The sequence below is a fragment of the Lonchura striata genome, chromosome 12 (genome assembly GCF_046129695.1).
Source record: "Lonchura striata isolate bLonStr1 chromosome 12, bLonStr1.mat, whole genome shotgun sequence".
In the NCBI taxonomy this organism is placed as follows: domain Eukaryota; kingdom Metazoa; phylum Chordata; class Aves; order Passeriformes; family Estrildidae; genus Lonchura; species Lonchura striata.
Window position 1 is genome coordinate 18,762,225 of NC_134614.1, and position 14,470 is coordinate 18,776,694.

The 14,470-nt window shown below is 44.6% G+C and overlaps 1 protein-coding gene across 1 annotated transcript in view; it reads right to left on the bottom strand.

The window, feature by feature from the left end:
• Window positions 1–14,470, bottom strand: part of LRIG1 (leucine rich repeats and immunoglobulin like domains 1) — a 91,870-nt gene that overhangs the window by 41,234 nt on the left and 36,166 nt on the right. Inside the window, 1 exon segment of the mRNA XM_021551253.3 lies at window positions 9,750–9,824. Coding sequence (XP_021406928.3) covers window positions 9,750–9,824 — 75 coding nt within the window.

Consider the following 14,470-nt stretch of genomic DNA (forward strand, 5'->3'; position numbering starts at 1 on the left):
GTTACAGGCACAGTCCCCTCATCAGCAACTGGGTGGTTCTAAGAGGACCAGCTCTCTTCTGGTTACACTGGATGTTTCATCAAGATTGTGCTCTGCAGAGGCTTTTAAAATTATGTATTCACAAGGGGCACAGATCCATTAAACAGTGCAAAGCATTTCTCACTGCCTGGCACAGCTCCCCTGTAATGAGCCTCCCTGAACTTTCATGAACCTGACCCCAAACCACCTCAGTGATGATCTGCAGAGCCCTGAGCACACACCTCAATGGAGGATGCACCTGCAAGGGTTGGGGCCAGGTGAGTTCAGCAGGGGCTGCCCAACCTGTGATGCAGTTTGGCCAAAGGCACAGGGAGGGACAGGGTCTCTAAGCTGGTTTTGAAAGGGGCGGTCTGCAAGCACTCACAGCTCTAGAAGCTTTTCACCCCCTGCTCCAGCTCCCTGTCCAAACCACTGCTCCCATCACTTCTCACATTCCTTGACCTCCATCTGGAGCAAGCACTGAGAAAGGCTGCAAAGGAGAGGAGAGGCTCTTCTGAGTGCTGAACTCTGCTACGGAGGAGAATTGTCCTATGGGAATAGAAGGAAAAGAGTCATATAAGGTAAATGGCAGTTTTCACACAGGAATGCAGGAAACCACAGGGCTCTGCACCAGCTGTCTGAACGGGGTCGTGGTGCTCAGCAGAGCCTCTTTGAAGGAAGGGCTGCATCAATATTTGAAAGGGGTCATTCAGTTGCTGGCAGATGACAGTCAGGTCAGTGTTTCCATGCTCTACATCTCATATCTTTGGTCTGCTACTCTTTTGCTTCTCCCCCAAGGGCTTTCCTCTGCCACTGATACATGCCTGCCAAACTCAATTTTCTATCACAAATTAAATGCATAAGCAACCCTTTGAAGCCAAGAAAGAGACTAGCTTCACCCCACCAGCTCTGATGAGCTCCTGCCCTCCACAGCCCCACACCTGCACAGTGCCCATGTCAGGGCTGCTGCCTAAACCCCCAACTTATCATTGCCTCAAAGATGAGTCAGGTTTGTGATAAGGAAGAATAGAAACCCAAAAATCAGATCCAGCCCAGATGTCAACTGAATTAGCAGAGAGCAGGGGCTGGAGCAGAGACAGCAGCTTCCTTTCATTTCATTGCATGCAAGTTTTGTGCCTCTAATCAACAAGGATGGCATTTCCATTTGAAAGCCAAGAATATCCAAAAGCACAGGGCATGGAGGCACTTTCATCCTTAAATCCTGATACTGATTTTAGCTTCTCTTTGTGTAATACATGGTCAAAGTAAATAAGATCCACCACAGCCTGGAGAGCACATGTGTTTTGTGGGTGGTTTTGTTTTGCTTTTGTCTCTCCACGGGAGTGAGGAGGGGAAAATAACACAAGGGGAGAAACAATTCAAGCACAAAACAAATGCAATGGCTCTGCCTATGATGATGCTGCAATTTTAACCCCAATTTTAACTGCAAGCAGACTTCTTGATAGCATGGACTGTCTGTGTCTCTAAGCCACAATGTGACACAGGGGCTTTTTCCTCCTTTGACAGTAACACAATGAAAACAAGTGGATTTAACTACACTGATGATAAGGGAGGTAAAGAAAGGACAACACACTTGAATACATCTTCCACACCATCAAACTCTCTGTCTCATGGAACTTGCAGCAGAAGCAGCTAAAAGACCTGCCTCTTGGAAAAGGCAGCATTTGAAGAAACACATTTTTGACTGGCCAGTCAAACTCCTGTTAACACTTGAGAGATGTAGATAGGCTGGCGTTCTGTCTGCTCCAACATGACACACACTTGTGCTCTGTTGAAAGGGCTTATCTGTCCTGTCAGCAAGGTCACAGGAACAGGAATTGCCTCTGGGCAGACTTCACTGAGCTCTGCTCGGCTCACACTGCTCAGCCTGCAGGAAGGAAGAGTTCCTGTGTGGAAAAGCAGTGGTCAAGGTAGCAAAGACCTGCTCTTCACAAGAACAGGCACTCTGCTGCTAAAGAAGCTCATCAAGTAGGAAGGGTGGCTTTGGGAAACCCCAGAACAAGGTGTCAAAACACCCAGGGAAGAGGAAATTTGGGGTTTAAAGTAGAACTGCCTCTGTGCTAAGCCAAGCTGGTGTAAAACAGGCTGTTCAAGCTTCCCTGGTAAAGACCTTGTAAAGTCAAGTGTAAGCATTCACCACCACTTAGCCAGTAAAGTATTCAAGCTTCTAGAGTAAGACCGTTTACATCTTCAGTTCCTCCTATTTTGAAAAAGATGACTGCTCTCTCAAGGAAACAACCTTGATAACAAAAATATCTTGGTGAAAATCACCAAAAAAATCACCAGGGCACCTGCAGGATTACAGAAAGTCCAATCCCTTGGCCCGATTGCTCATGCTAATCACCACCCTGTTCAGCAACTGCTTGCACAGTGTGTGATCTGCAGCAGATGGACTGGACAGGAAACAATATTTAAGTCTAAAATCCATGAGGCATTTCTAGATTCATTCTTTTGTCATCAACTCTTAATTCTACCTGTCCCCAACTCATTTTATCTGCTCAGATCTCACCACAGTTGTCTCTTCACTCCGACAGCCCTGCACTCCAGTTTCATTTTCCAGCTACCTTTGCTATTTTCCCTGATGTGCAATTGAATATTAAATGGTTTGACAGGCAGAACATGTACTCACCCAACCACTTATTCCCAATCAATATTCACGTGGAATTCCTGTTAACAAGCAGGAGTTATGCACACAAACATAAGGGAGCATGGCCTCTCAAGTGATCACTTCATCTGAAGGTGTGACAGATCACTTTCTCATCTATCTTAACCAGCAATCACATTTTCCACGCTGCACACCCCCAGCAGGGCTGCTTTTGCAAGATAATCACTATTGACATGATCTCCATTGTTAACTTCTGCAATTAATTGGGGAATTTGACATGGGTTAAAAATAAAGAGAAAATCCAGCACATAGCTGGCTTTTATTCAGTTAGAAGTAAGCTTTCTGCAGACTTTTTTGCTAATCTCTTCCAACCTTAACCTAAAAGGATCACATTCAAGTAAACAGTTTCTTGACCCTACACTATTTTACCCCAAAATAATTCAACCTGCTTTTACTGTAGCTTCAACTTCACTTTTACTCACCTCTGAGCAAACTTAATTGCCACTGCCAGCAGTTTTTAGGCAGGAAACTCCAATATGCTAAAAAACCTTTCAACTCAGCAGGTTATTTATATTTGAAACCTGCTTGGTCTGTGAAGACTAACAAAGGAATTGCTTTTGTAGATGTGTGCTTTATTTGCCATATGCCATTAAATGAGACAGTCACATCCACCACAGATATTAATAGTAGCAATTTTGGGCTATTCTAAGGCTCAAATATGAAGCTATTTCTCATACTGACCTTAACAAAAGATCATGGTTGCAAATGACACTAACAACTGATCTAGGCTTGATCTGCAGAGGGACAGAACTTGGAAGCCACTTTGTGTATTGTACATAAAATATGCACCTGCCTTTGGAGATGCTTTACATCCAGGAGTTCCATCTGCCCTGAGGCAGAGGGAGGAAGCATATCCACCCAAGGGGGAATTTATTTTGGGGTAGAATGAATATGTGGGTCATGCACAAAAAGATCCTCTTCCACTATTCCAACTCCCAACCTTGTGCTCTCTCCCACAAGACCACTGGTGTCCTCTCCTCCCTCCAGACAAACACTAGCCCAGCATGGCCTGCAAAGCCCCACAAAGATGCCAGGACAGATCTGGCCTAGCCCAAAGCAATTCTCTACTCACAGAAGAAGCTGCCACGGCTGCACAAAATGCTTGTTATTAAATACATAATAGAGCAGCCTCCAGGGGTAAGTGGTATTTCATGAGCCGCCACTGACTTTCACTATCTTTATCCTCTGGCCAATTTTTACACTCCACTCTATGTGCCCAGATTATTTTCTGATGCTCTTTTGTTGAGTCTGATAACTGTGTGCTTTACTAAAAGAAATTATTACTCATTTCCCTGGAATAGCCTCAGATCCTTTGCCATTTCTATGCACTCATGTTATATCTAAAAGCTCAAAGAGGACATGCAAATGACTAGAACAGTTCCAACAGCCCAAAAGAGAACTAAACCAGCATCTCTTCTGGTGCTTGGGAGTGCATGATTAATGAGAGTTTCCTCCACTGGGAAAGCCTCCTGCAGTCTTTGACCTCAAAAACTTGCAGACTTTACACACCAGAGCCTTACTATGAACTCTGAGCAAAACAAACTTAAGAGGTGAGTTTCAGAATATCTTATGCCTGTACACAGCTGCACACTGACCAGCCTGTCAGCATTCTTTCTATTTTCCCTTTCCCTATTAGTATTTTACATATTCAAACCCAGAAACTCATTAGTACAGCCTGTAGGGTGGACTAAACTCTCAGAAAGCAAGTCTGTCCATCTCCAAGGGGAATTGCTGAAGCAAACACTGGAGAGAACTGGTCCTTGCAGACTTCACACCTCGTAGGTGATGCAGGCAGGGGCTGGGGCTGAATCTGCTCCCACTTATGTATCTGCACCACTTGAGCTCAGCTCCCAGAGAAAGTTTTCTTGGGGCCAATACTGAGGAAGAGTGGAAGGCAGCGTGGTTCCCCAAGCTGCCCAAGGCACGTCCTGCACACAGGCAGAGCCCTGGCTCCAGGCAGACCCCGCGCACGGCTGCCTCTGACTCATCTGCGCGTTGTGCTTGTGAGCACAAAACCTCTTGCTGCGACCCAGATGGAATTAACAGAGCAGTCTCCTTATTTCTAATTGTTAGATCATCCCTTTTTAACTCCAGCAAAGATGACTTGCAGATTAAACCTCTTGGGGGTCAAGGCAGTTGTTCTGTTTGTACAGCAATTAGCACAGCAGGATCCCAGGCCACAAATGGCCTCCAAGGCTACGTCTGCACTGTTAGCTCAAGCCTCATTCCTCCTGCAAGCCAAACTTCCCAGCTCTCAACACCGCCTACACAGAGGTTTTTACTCTGGCCTAGCCAGGAACACGAAGTGAGCTCACACCTCGTGTAGAGACCAGCTCAGGCTTGAGCTGCGCTCCACGAACAGCACAGACGCAGCAGCTCTGAGCTCTTCCCTCAGCAGGGTCACCCCGAGATGCTGCCATGGACTGAGCTGCAGTTTTGGTGCTCAACAGAGTCTGCAACATCTTAACTCGGAAAGCAAAGATGAAGTGAAGTCACAGATCTCAAGCCCACCACCCCAGCTCCCAGGAAATCTCGCAGAAAGGAAGGTGTATTTGTGAGTTCCAACTCAGAGCAGCAGAAGACAGGCTGCTTGCATTGTTTCACCTTTGTCTTGGGTGAAAGTAAAACAGCAGCTCAAAGAATCTAATGGACCACGTGGGTTTTCAAAAAGAGATTCTGCAAAAAACCCATCTAACAACACAAGTGAAACAGTGCAAACAGCAACAGCTGCTTTCACAAGCTTTCACCATGAAAGAATGATGCAACAGCTCAATAGTGCAATCCTGATTCTGCCACGTTATGGACTTCAAGACCAGTCAGCTTTAATCTAGTACAAAGGTCTAATGCGCATCAAAGAAAAAAATCAAAGTTAGGCAAGAAATAAGGGTCACAATCTTAACAATTTGGCTAATTTAACTAGAATTATAATGAAATCCCCAGCATTTAAGAGGAAAAGCTCTACAAGAAACCATGCAAGTCAAATGGAAGAGACTGGCTGAAATCTTTGACCTGTCTTACCTGACATCCAGCTGGAATAGCATTGAGTATCCTCCTTTCCATGAGGATCATGCTCTCCCAAGCAGCACCTGAGCTCATCAGCCCTTTTCCAAGCAATCCTAGCATGTTCCCTGCCACTCCCAATTTTCAATTCTCCACATATTTAGTTTTCAAATTTTACATGATATATTTTGCCTGGGGCACAGCAGATCACTTACCCTTCTCCTACTAGCTCTCTGTTTAATTACAGTTTAATGTGAATTGATCTTTACATTAATGAGTCTGTAAAGAAGATTGATTTTCTTCAAGAGACTTTTCTGCTCAGTTTGGCAGCAGAGTAGTCCTATTGATTTCGCTTTCCCCAGTAAATACACTGCAGTGTCACTGCATCTTCTTGTGAATCAGCTAATCCTATTTCACACTCTTTTGCTCTAAAAATCCCTGTTCTGAATTCCTTGTTATCTGTGCTTATTCAGAGCAAGATGATGGGGCCAAAGCATCTCAAACAGCTCTGCCTGTTGCTAACACACAGCTGACTGCTGTGGGTCACTGTCCCCTTTGTTCCTAAAGGGCTGGAGGCTTAAAAGACTTACAGTGAAAGAAATGAAAGTTATTTTTAAGTGTTTAATCTCTTAACTTCCTTAATTCCCAGCCAGCTAAGGATGTGGCAGAGTATGGTCTGTTTACCACACTTGCTTCTGAGGTCTGGTTAGCACTCTCCACCGAGCCCTACAGCTGCCCAACAGGCTGTGGCAGAGGATGCTGACTGAATCAGGCTCAGAGCCAGGGCAGAGGATGAGGATCCACCTCCATCATCCTGTCCAAACACCCCAAAACCCCTCCAGGATGCAGTTACTCACATGCAGGTGATGAAGACAGGCCCCAGAGTCAGGGTTGAGCTTGTGCCTGCTCTGGGGTTTGTAGGAAACCCATACTAACAGACCAGTGCAGGGCTGATTGCAGCTCCTTTAACCTGGCAAGCGTAAGAGTTCTTTCATGCAAGTTAGTGAGGAAGTTGGATATAAACAGATTAAGTTCTGCAAATAAATGGTTTCTTCCATCATCCCTTTCCCCACCAGATCAGGTAACATGGTCTGCTTGAGAGCCTTCAGAGTTAACACACTGTAGCTGCACTGGGATGGGAAATCCTCAGCCAAGGGCATGTCAGTGAAAACATCCTGCCATCAACTCCCAAATGTCCAAGTCTAGGAACTGTAACTAAATTACAAATGCTGTGGGAATTTCAGGCAAGGTTCTCCTCTCAGCTATTCCGATGTAATTTCGGACTGAATCCAGATTTGGTCTCTCCCCCTCCCAGCTGAATTTCCTGGCTTTTGTTTGCACTAACAGATGTTTGCATTTAATGTCTGTCTTTATTTGGTAACCCGTACATAGATTATTTTTCCCTTCTGTTCTATTAAAAGCCTTATCAAGTCCCTTATGTTTGCTCTTGCTGAAATGAACGACTTTGGCAATATTTTCAGCATGCAAGGCAAACAAACTGATTCTTCGAGGAATAACTAAACTGAACCAAACTTCATGGCAGTATGTCAGGACAAAGCATTTTTGATACATATGTTATGTCTGCATCCATCTGCAGCCTGGGACATCCAAAGGCTTGCAGAAAGCTTTGAGAATTCTCTCTTCAACAGATTCTCACATATATACTTAACTGGCCTTTGGTCCTCACACATGTGGGGGTCAGGCAAGTTTTGGGTGATGGAGACAGGTAAGGAAAACCTCAAAAGCAGGAATGTAAAGCAAAGCTCATTAAAAAAAAAGAAAAAAAAAAAAAAAAGAAAAAAAAAGAAAAAAAAAGAAAAAAAGGCAAAACCCCCAAAAAAAACCCACACAACCACCAAACTTTATGGGAAATTTGACTTTGGCAGTATTGTTTCTCCTAGCCCCAAAAGGAGAAAAAGTGTGCTCTCCTGTTTAGGAAGAGTAGGAGACTAAATAACTCATTTAGAAGGGATGTTTTGAGTGACAAATATACAACCCTAGCTTTTATAATACATTAACAGTCCTTTGGAAATACTTAACCACATGCAATATACAAAACCTACTTCAGAGGTTTGTGAGGTAAACACACTTCACACATTTCTAAACACTGAAAAAAAAAGGAAATGTATTTATTTTTCTTTAGCATTAAGAATACACTGTAACACTATACACTTAAACACAAACCAGTTTCTCAGTACACAAGTCTTCATTATGAGTCTTCACCCTGGGTTTGGTTTGGCAGCCTCCCCAGTTATTACTCCACAGATTGGAAGGCCAGAAGAAACCAGTATGACCATATAATCTGATTCCTTACATCACACAAGGCTCAACAACTTTACCCACCAATTTGCCTATCAAGCCCATTAACCTAGGGTTGAACTAAAGGCCCATCTTTTAGGAAACCAACCAATTGATTAAATAAAGACTCCCAAAGATGGAGAAAACATCACTTCCTCAGCAAATCATTCCAATGTGAGTCAGCAACATTGATTGCAGCAGGTACTTTAAAACATCATTCAGGTTATTTTTAGCTCTGATAAAAATTAAAAGGCAATGCAAGGGGGAAAAGAAGTGGCATTCTCTAATACAAGCTAAACAAAGAGACCCTTCTTGCAGAAGTATGGCAGCAGCATTACAAACGCTGCTATCAGAGTTATTTATGTGTAGCAGCTGAGGAGAGCAATTCAGATTTCTGGAAAGTGATACTAAGCAGATTTGTTCAGAATCCCATCCTTTTATCATTTGGCTTTGTAGCTTCTCCTTCCTTCTGCACCACTCTGAAATTTCAGAGGAGCTGTAAATCTACTGCCTTCCACAAGTCATTATTCCTCCTTTCCAAACTGCTTATTTCATTTCAGGAATAAAAAACCCAAAGCTCCAGCAATTTGGTTCTTTGCCAACAGCTAAATTAATAGCAAAAATAACAACAGGGGCTTGTGGAACTCAGAGCATTTATAGACTACATGAGAAAGAGAAGCCAGTCTGGGGGGCCTAAGACTATATCCCTGGATGGCAAGTTCTATGCAAGCTTTCCATCCATAAATCAGATTTCTGGAGGTCTTTTTCAAACCCTGGTGCACAGCACAAACGTGGCAGCACAGTAAGCCAACAGATGAAGACTGCCTCAGAGTAAGTCAGAGCCTTTCAAGCAAGAGAAGCCAATCAGCTGGTGGTGTGGTCATGGGTACTTTCCACCACAAGAAACACCAAATCCATGGAGAACAGATACCTGCCTGCAGATGCACTGGAAGCCACCACCTGAACTGCTCCAGCACTTTGCTAGAGTCCCTGTTAGCTATAAACACTTCCCAGAAACCTGGGAGGTATCATGCATACCTCAGCAAAACTCCTCAGTGCACATTACAGGCAGACACATGCAAAAATCATTTCCACACTCTTTAGGTACTAAATAGTTTGATATTTTAATATTTTATTCCCTTCAGCAGCATCATTGACACAAGAGCCTTGGTGGCCAATACCCAAGAGCTCTCAGGTGTCTAATGCTTCTGTGGTCATCTAAACCACCAAAGATGGAACTTCAAACTTTCTGCAGATCATGCTTTACAATCACTGCTCTCTCAAAAGAAAATGTTAAAAAGAAGTTGAAAGAAATCATAAAAACAGGTCTGCAATGAGTTCCCTAAAAGATTAAGATATGAATACTCTCTGGCTTTAAGAGGAAAGCAAAAATGGTCAGAACAGAGCCAGGGAAAAAAAAAAGAATAAAGAAAATGTAAAATTTAATAGCACAAGTATGACCTAATGTTTGAAACCCAAAGGCAGATGAGGAAAAAAAAGCTTTTTCCACCTGTGGAATTTACTGACATAAGTTACCAATGACCATAAGCACAACCCACAACCTCACACAAATCGCACTACTCCACGTGACGTTTCTTAATTAAGGTTAATTCATTCTTAAATTTCTTAGCAAGCCAAAAACCAAAATCTTGAGTCAGCAGGAATGAGTGTGACACCATGAAACTCTCAGAGGCAGCTGCACCCTCCCCACAGAGACCCAGGGCTGGAGGAGGTGGCAGTGACTTACAGGTGCAGGGAGCGGATGCTGGAAGCAGCAGGTCCCAGCGAGGGAATGGCACTCAGCTCGTTGTGCTCCAGCCTCCTGCAAAAAACAGAAATTGAGGGTTGAAGGCAAGCTGTGCACAGGTATTATGCAGGGGAGGGCTGACACTGGGGCAGAAGCTTCCATCTGAAAGGGTTTTTCTGCACCTCTGATGGCCACATGTTACTCTTTAATACATGAGAGCCACCACCACTGGTTCCACTGCTCTCTACAAGAATAAGGATTTTTCCCCCCCTGCCACCCACTCCAGGCTGGAAAGCATCATGCCACTGTGGTAGGCACATTTTTCTCTCTTTCAGGATTTTTTCATAGAAGAGTACAGAGGAAAGAAAGAGAAAACAATTTCTATTTCTGCTCTTTGTTTTCCCATGTGGAATGTGTTTGAAGAATTGTTTACTTGGGGTGATTGCTTGGTTGGATTCTGGTAAGGATTGTTTGAGCCTGATGGCCAATCCAACCCACCTGGGGCTGGACTATGGAGAGAGGGGCACGAGTTGGGAGTTAGTTAGATATGGTAGTTAGAAAAAGTAAGTATGTAGTTTTAGTATCTCCTTTCAATAGTATATTAATGTATTATAGTATAGTTATAATAAAAAATCATTCAGTCTTTTGGAGTCAGACATCATAATTTCTTCCCACCAGGTTCACCTACATTTACAATATGCCACGGCCCCCACCAGCCTGTGTTTCCAGAGCCAAACCTGAGACAGGAGACTTTTGCCCCTGAAGGCCATGTGTGCCACTGGCTCAGGACAGGAATTTCACCCCTTCCCCAAGCAGCAGCCCCTGCTCACACCAGGTCAGGGCCTGGGGGCTCAACCTAAGTCCATACCAGCTCTGGAAATCCCAGAGGGATTTCCCCACAAAAAAAAAACCAGCACAGCAGTGCTGGGCACAGTAATGTCACCAGGCACAGAAATGTCACCAGGCACAGAAATGTCACCAGGCACAGGAGCTCTGCTCGAGCAGCTGGGAGCACAGAGGCAGCCCAGGCCACCCGCTCCTGCAGCCACCAGCACAGTAATGTCCCTGCCAGGACCTAATGCTTCAAGTGTTTCTGTGACTGAAAACAGATCCTTGCCATGTGTCTGGCTCTTCCTTGCTTTAAAGAGCCCTTGTTTGTACGGTGAATTAGCCAATTAATTACTGTAACAGTCGCTCGTCTGGTTGCTTAAAATTACCTAATTTCTCAGTCTCCTTGCCCACCCCCCCACCTCTCGCTGCAGAGATCACAGGAAGCCCTGGCCAGGCTCCCCAGGACCCCCAAAAAGCCCTGCTGCCATCACTGCTGCTCCAGGCACAGCCTCTGGTCCCTGCAGGCCTCCCAAGCGCTCCCCTTCTGCAGGGAATCCTGACAAGATCACAATTTGGGTGCAAAGCACAGCATCCCAGAGCTGCACAGCCAAGGGCTGCATGAGTAGGGGCAATCCTAAATTACATTTTTTTTTTTTTTTTTTTTTCCCCTTCTCCTTTCCTATTTTTGGCAGGTGGGAGAGGGCAGTGGCACATTTATCCCAGAACTTCCCTTCTGGCTCCTCTGAGAGGAGGCAAGATATTTGATTTCACAAGGAGTTCCAAGCACTGCTGGGATAAAAGCTTTCCTCTGCCTCTGACATTATACCCATGCCTTAAAATGTAAGGGAAAAAAAGCCAGATGCATTGCAATTCAGCAAGGAACTCCACTCTGCAACTAAAAGCTCATTGTTGCTCATATTACAACATGGTCTGGAGCTTCCAAAGGTACAAAGCAAGCTGGAAAGAGCATTAAAATGCTTATTTGAGCACGTTTTCATTAACATCTAACTAAGCATCTTCTGGAGAAGGAGCCTGTGTCAGCTCTGGTTAAGCAGCTCTGACACCAACCAGCATCTAACAAGTGGTCAAACCCTCCTCTGACATAAGTGTGATGTTCATGTATCAGCCTCCTGTCAGAAGTCAGTCAGAAGTGGTTCTCCCACCTCATTTTCTCTCTTGGCTCAAAGGCACCATTTGCTGACACAGAGGAGGCAGCCAAGCTCTGTATTTGCCTGGGATTTCCCACTCATCTTCCCTTTTTCCCTATGTAAAGGAATTGAAAAAGAAAAGTAAAAAAAAAAAAGAGAGGGGGAAAAAAATACCCTCAAAACAGAACAGCTGGGCTCAACAACTTTAAAACTGTTCAGTCTCCTTCCCCAGCCCTCACCTTTGACGACACAAACCCTCTGGATGCTGAAGCAGAGGAGGAGGGGGGGCCACCCGTATAAAATATTTACAGTCAGTTGCCAGGCTGGTGTCAAGCTGAAATGGAGCCTGCTCAAAAATAGCACAGCTCTCCAGAGCTTTCAGTGAAAGGCACTTTAGAAAATAAAAGGTGAGTTGTTTGGAGAGGAATTTTAGCGTGGTTACTACTTTCTTTGCTACCAATGAGCCTGGAAAGCCTGAGAGCCATGAAACCACCAGTCTGGTGGATTCCATGATCCATATGACCTGAGGAAACCCCAGAAAGGAGCACAGGGTCTACCCCACAGCAGCACCCTCCATCCATCCTTCCTACCAAGGAATGAGGATGGATGGACACCAGGGGATTGTCATCAGATGAAGCCACCAAAAGGGATGAAAGAAAGATCAAAAAAAAGGAAGATTGTCCTGAAGGAAAATAATGTCCCAGTTCAGCCCCTACCCTGAACCTCCACCAGTTATTTCAGATCAAGTGGGATCACAGGGTTTTGCATCACTAAATTTCATCCTACACAGACTTAAAACTTTTCTAAAAGCTTCTCATAACTGCCACCAAAACAAAGCACACAAACAACTGCCTTAACTCAGGGAAAAGTGTAGGTAAATTCTGCTATGGCTTTATCACACTCTCAGTAAAGCAAAGCAAAGAATCGAAGATAAGGTATGAAGTTTAAGTCTTTTAGTCTGCAGATATTTTCTTTAAATCGAGGGCAAACAAAATGTTTTCAAAATACACCACACTAATTATTCACATGGAGAGACACACACAGAGTTTTAAGCCTTGTGTAATGCTCAGACAACACGTTTGAAGCACCATGGGAGGTTCAGGTCTTATCAATGCATCTATTATTTGGGGCAATCTCTTTCCCTGAGGGTGCCTTGGTTTGCCCAGCACAGCATGCACAGAGAAACACTGACTTGCTCTCCAGACATGCCACAGCATGATGCTTATTTCATGAATGTTTGTAAAGTGCTTTAAAAAAACCCTCAGACAGAAGATGCTCTGGCAATACAGATGTGGTTCTCCTTGTGAAATGAAGTTTATTTCAGTGGTCTGTGGTTTAGCTGTTATTCAAAAGCAACTAAGATTAGTAGATAGGGCTTTTAATAGAGCTTCTCCCTCACACTTCCTAGAGCCTGCCTTCCAGGCTCTGCTCCAGACCTCTGCCTCCCCTCCAGTCTCCCATTTCTGACTGCTCCCTTTCCCTCCTACTCACTCTTCTGCTCTCTCCCTATTCCCTAACCCTGTCCTTCTGACACAGCAAGCAGCTCTTATCTACCCATTATATTGTGGCTGCATTATTTATCTCCCAGAAACCCTGACACCTTTTTAGAGCATGCCCTGCTCTTACACATGCAGTACTTTGCTCAAGGGAATTCCTACCTGAGGAATCAGAAGCCACACACCCCGTGCTCCCTGAAGTCACACACCTTCAGGCACTTCCATGAATAAAAGCTATTGCTAAGCCACAGTCATGTTAGGATAATTCTAACGTCTCATGGTATCAAGGCTGCAATTCTCTTCTTTAAGCACTGAGCAATTTAAGGCTTTCCACAGTGAAAAGAGCAGTTGAGAAAACAGATCCTACAGGCAGTGTTCTGCTGACCCACATCCTTTCTCTCTAAAGATCATGCAGAGCTGATTTCAGAGCACTGCAGTCACTTCTGATGTACATTCCTCACTTACTCATGATTCCCAGCAAGTCCCTACTATTCATGTAAACAGAGGAGCCAGGGGCCATCAGGCCAGGGGAGAGATGCTACTTTAAGCTCCACAGTCCAATCCAGCAGACCATCAGTCAGGGAGAATTTCACTTTTTGCCTAATTAAGAATCACAGGATCTGGTCCCTCCATGAGTCCCAACACTTAATGAAAACAGAGGACAAGAGCAAATACTTGACAGAGCACAGTATTGTTTCTGAAAGGAAATCTTTTTTTCAGTTTCCCATGAGGCACCACTAGCTCTTCAAACAGAGCCCAAACCTCAAGTATGCCAGCGATTCACCAGGCAAACACGAGCTCATTACCTCAGCCCACCGCCTGCAACTTCAGCCACTTTTGTTTTTTAAACCCCAAAATTCAGAACTCCGGGAATCCCTGTGAAGGGCTGACAGTGCAGCCCCTCTCTGAGTGGAACTGCTGAGCCTTCACAGAGATCAGGAGCTTGGAAAACCTGCAGTTCACCGAAATAGGTTTGTTTTACCAGCAAGGAGGGTCTGGCACAGCCACTCAGACCTCCCCCAGCTCCTTCTTTCCCCACCAGAGCAGAAGACAGCTCTGCTGGTTTATCCTCTTCTAGCAAGACGTCCAACAGAATTTGTTCTGATTCCAAAAGGAGCACGAATGTCTGAGAGAGGAGGAGGCACAGTTAAATGCTTTGTTACACTACACCTTTGTTTCCTGCGAGATTTGGGCTAGGTTGGCATCAGGTATCACAATCCAGGCTGCTGTGCCTTGCTTCAGGGTT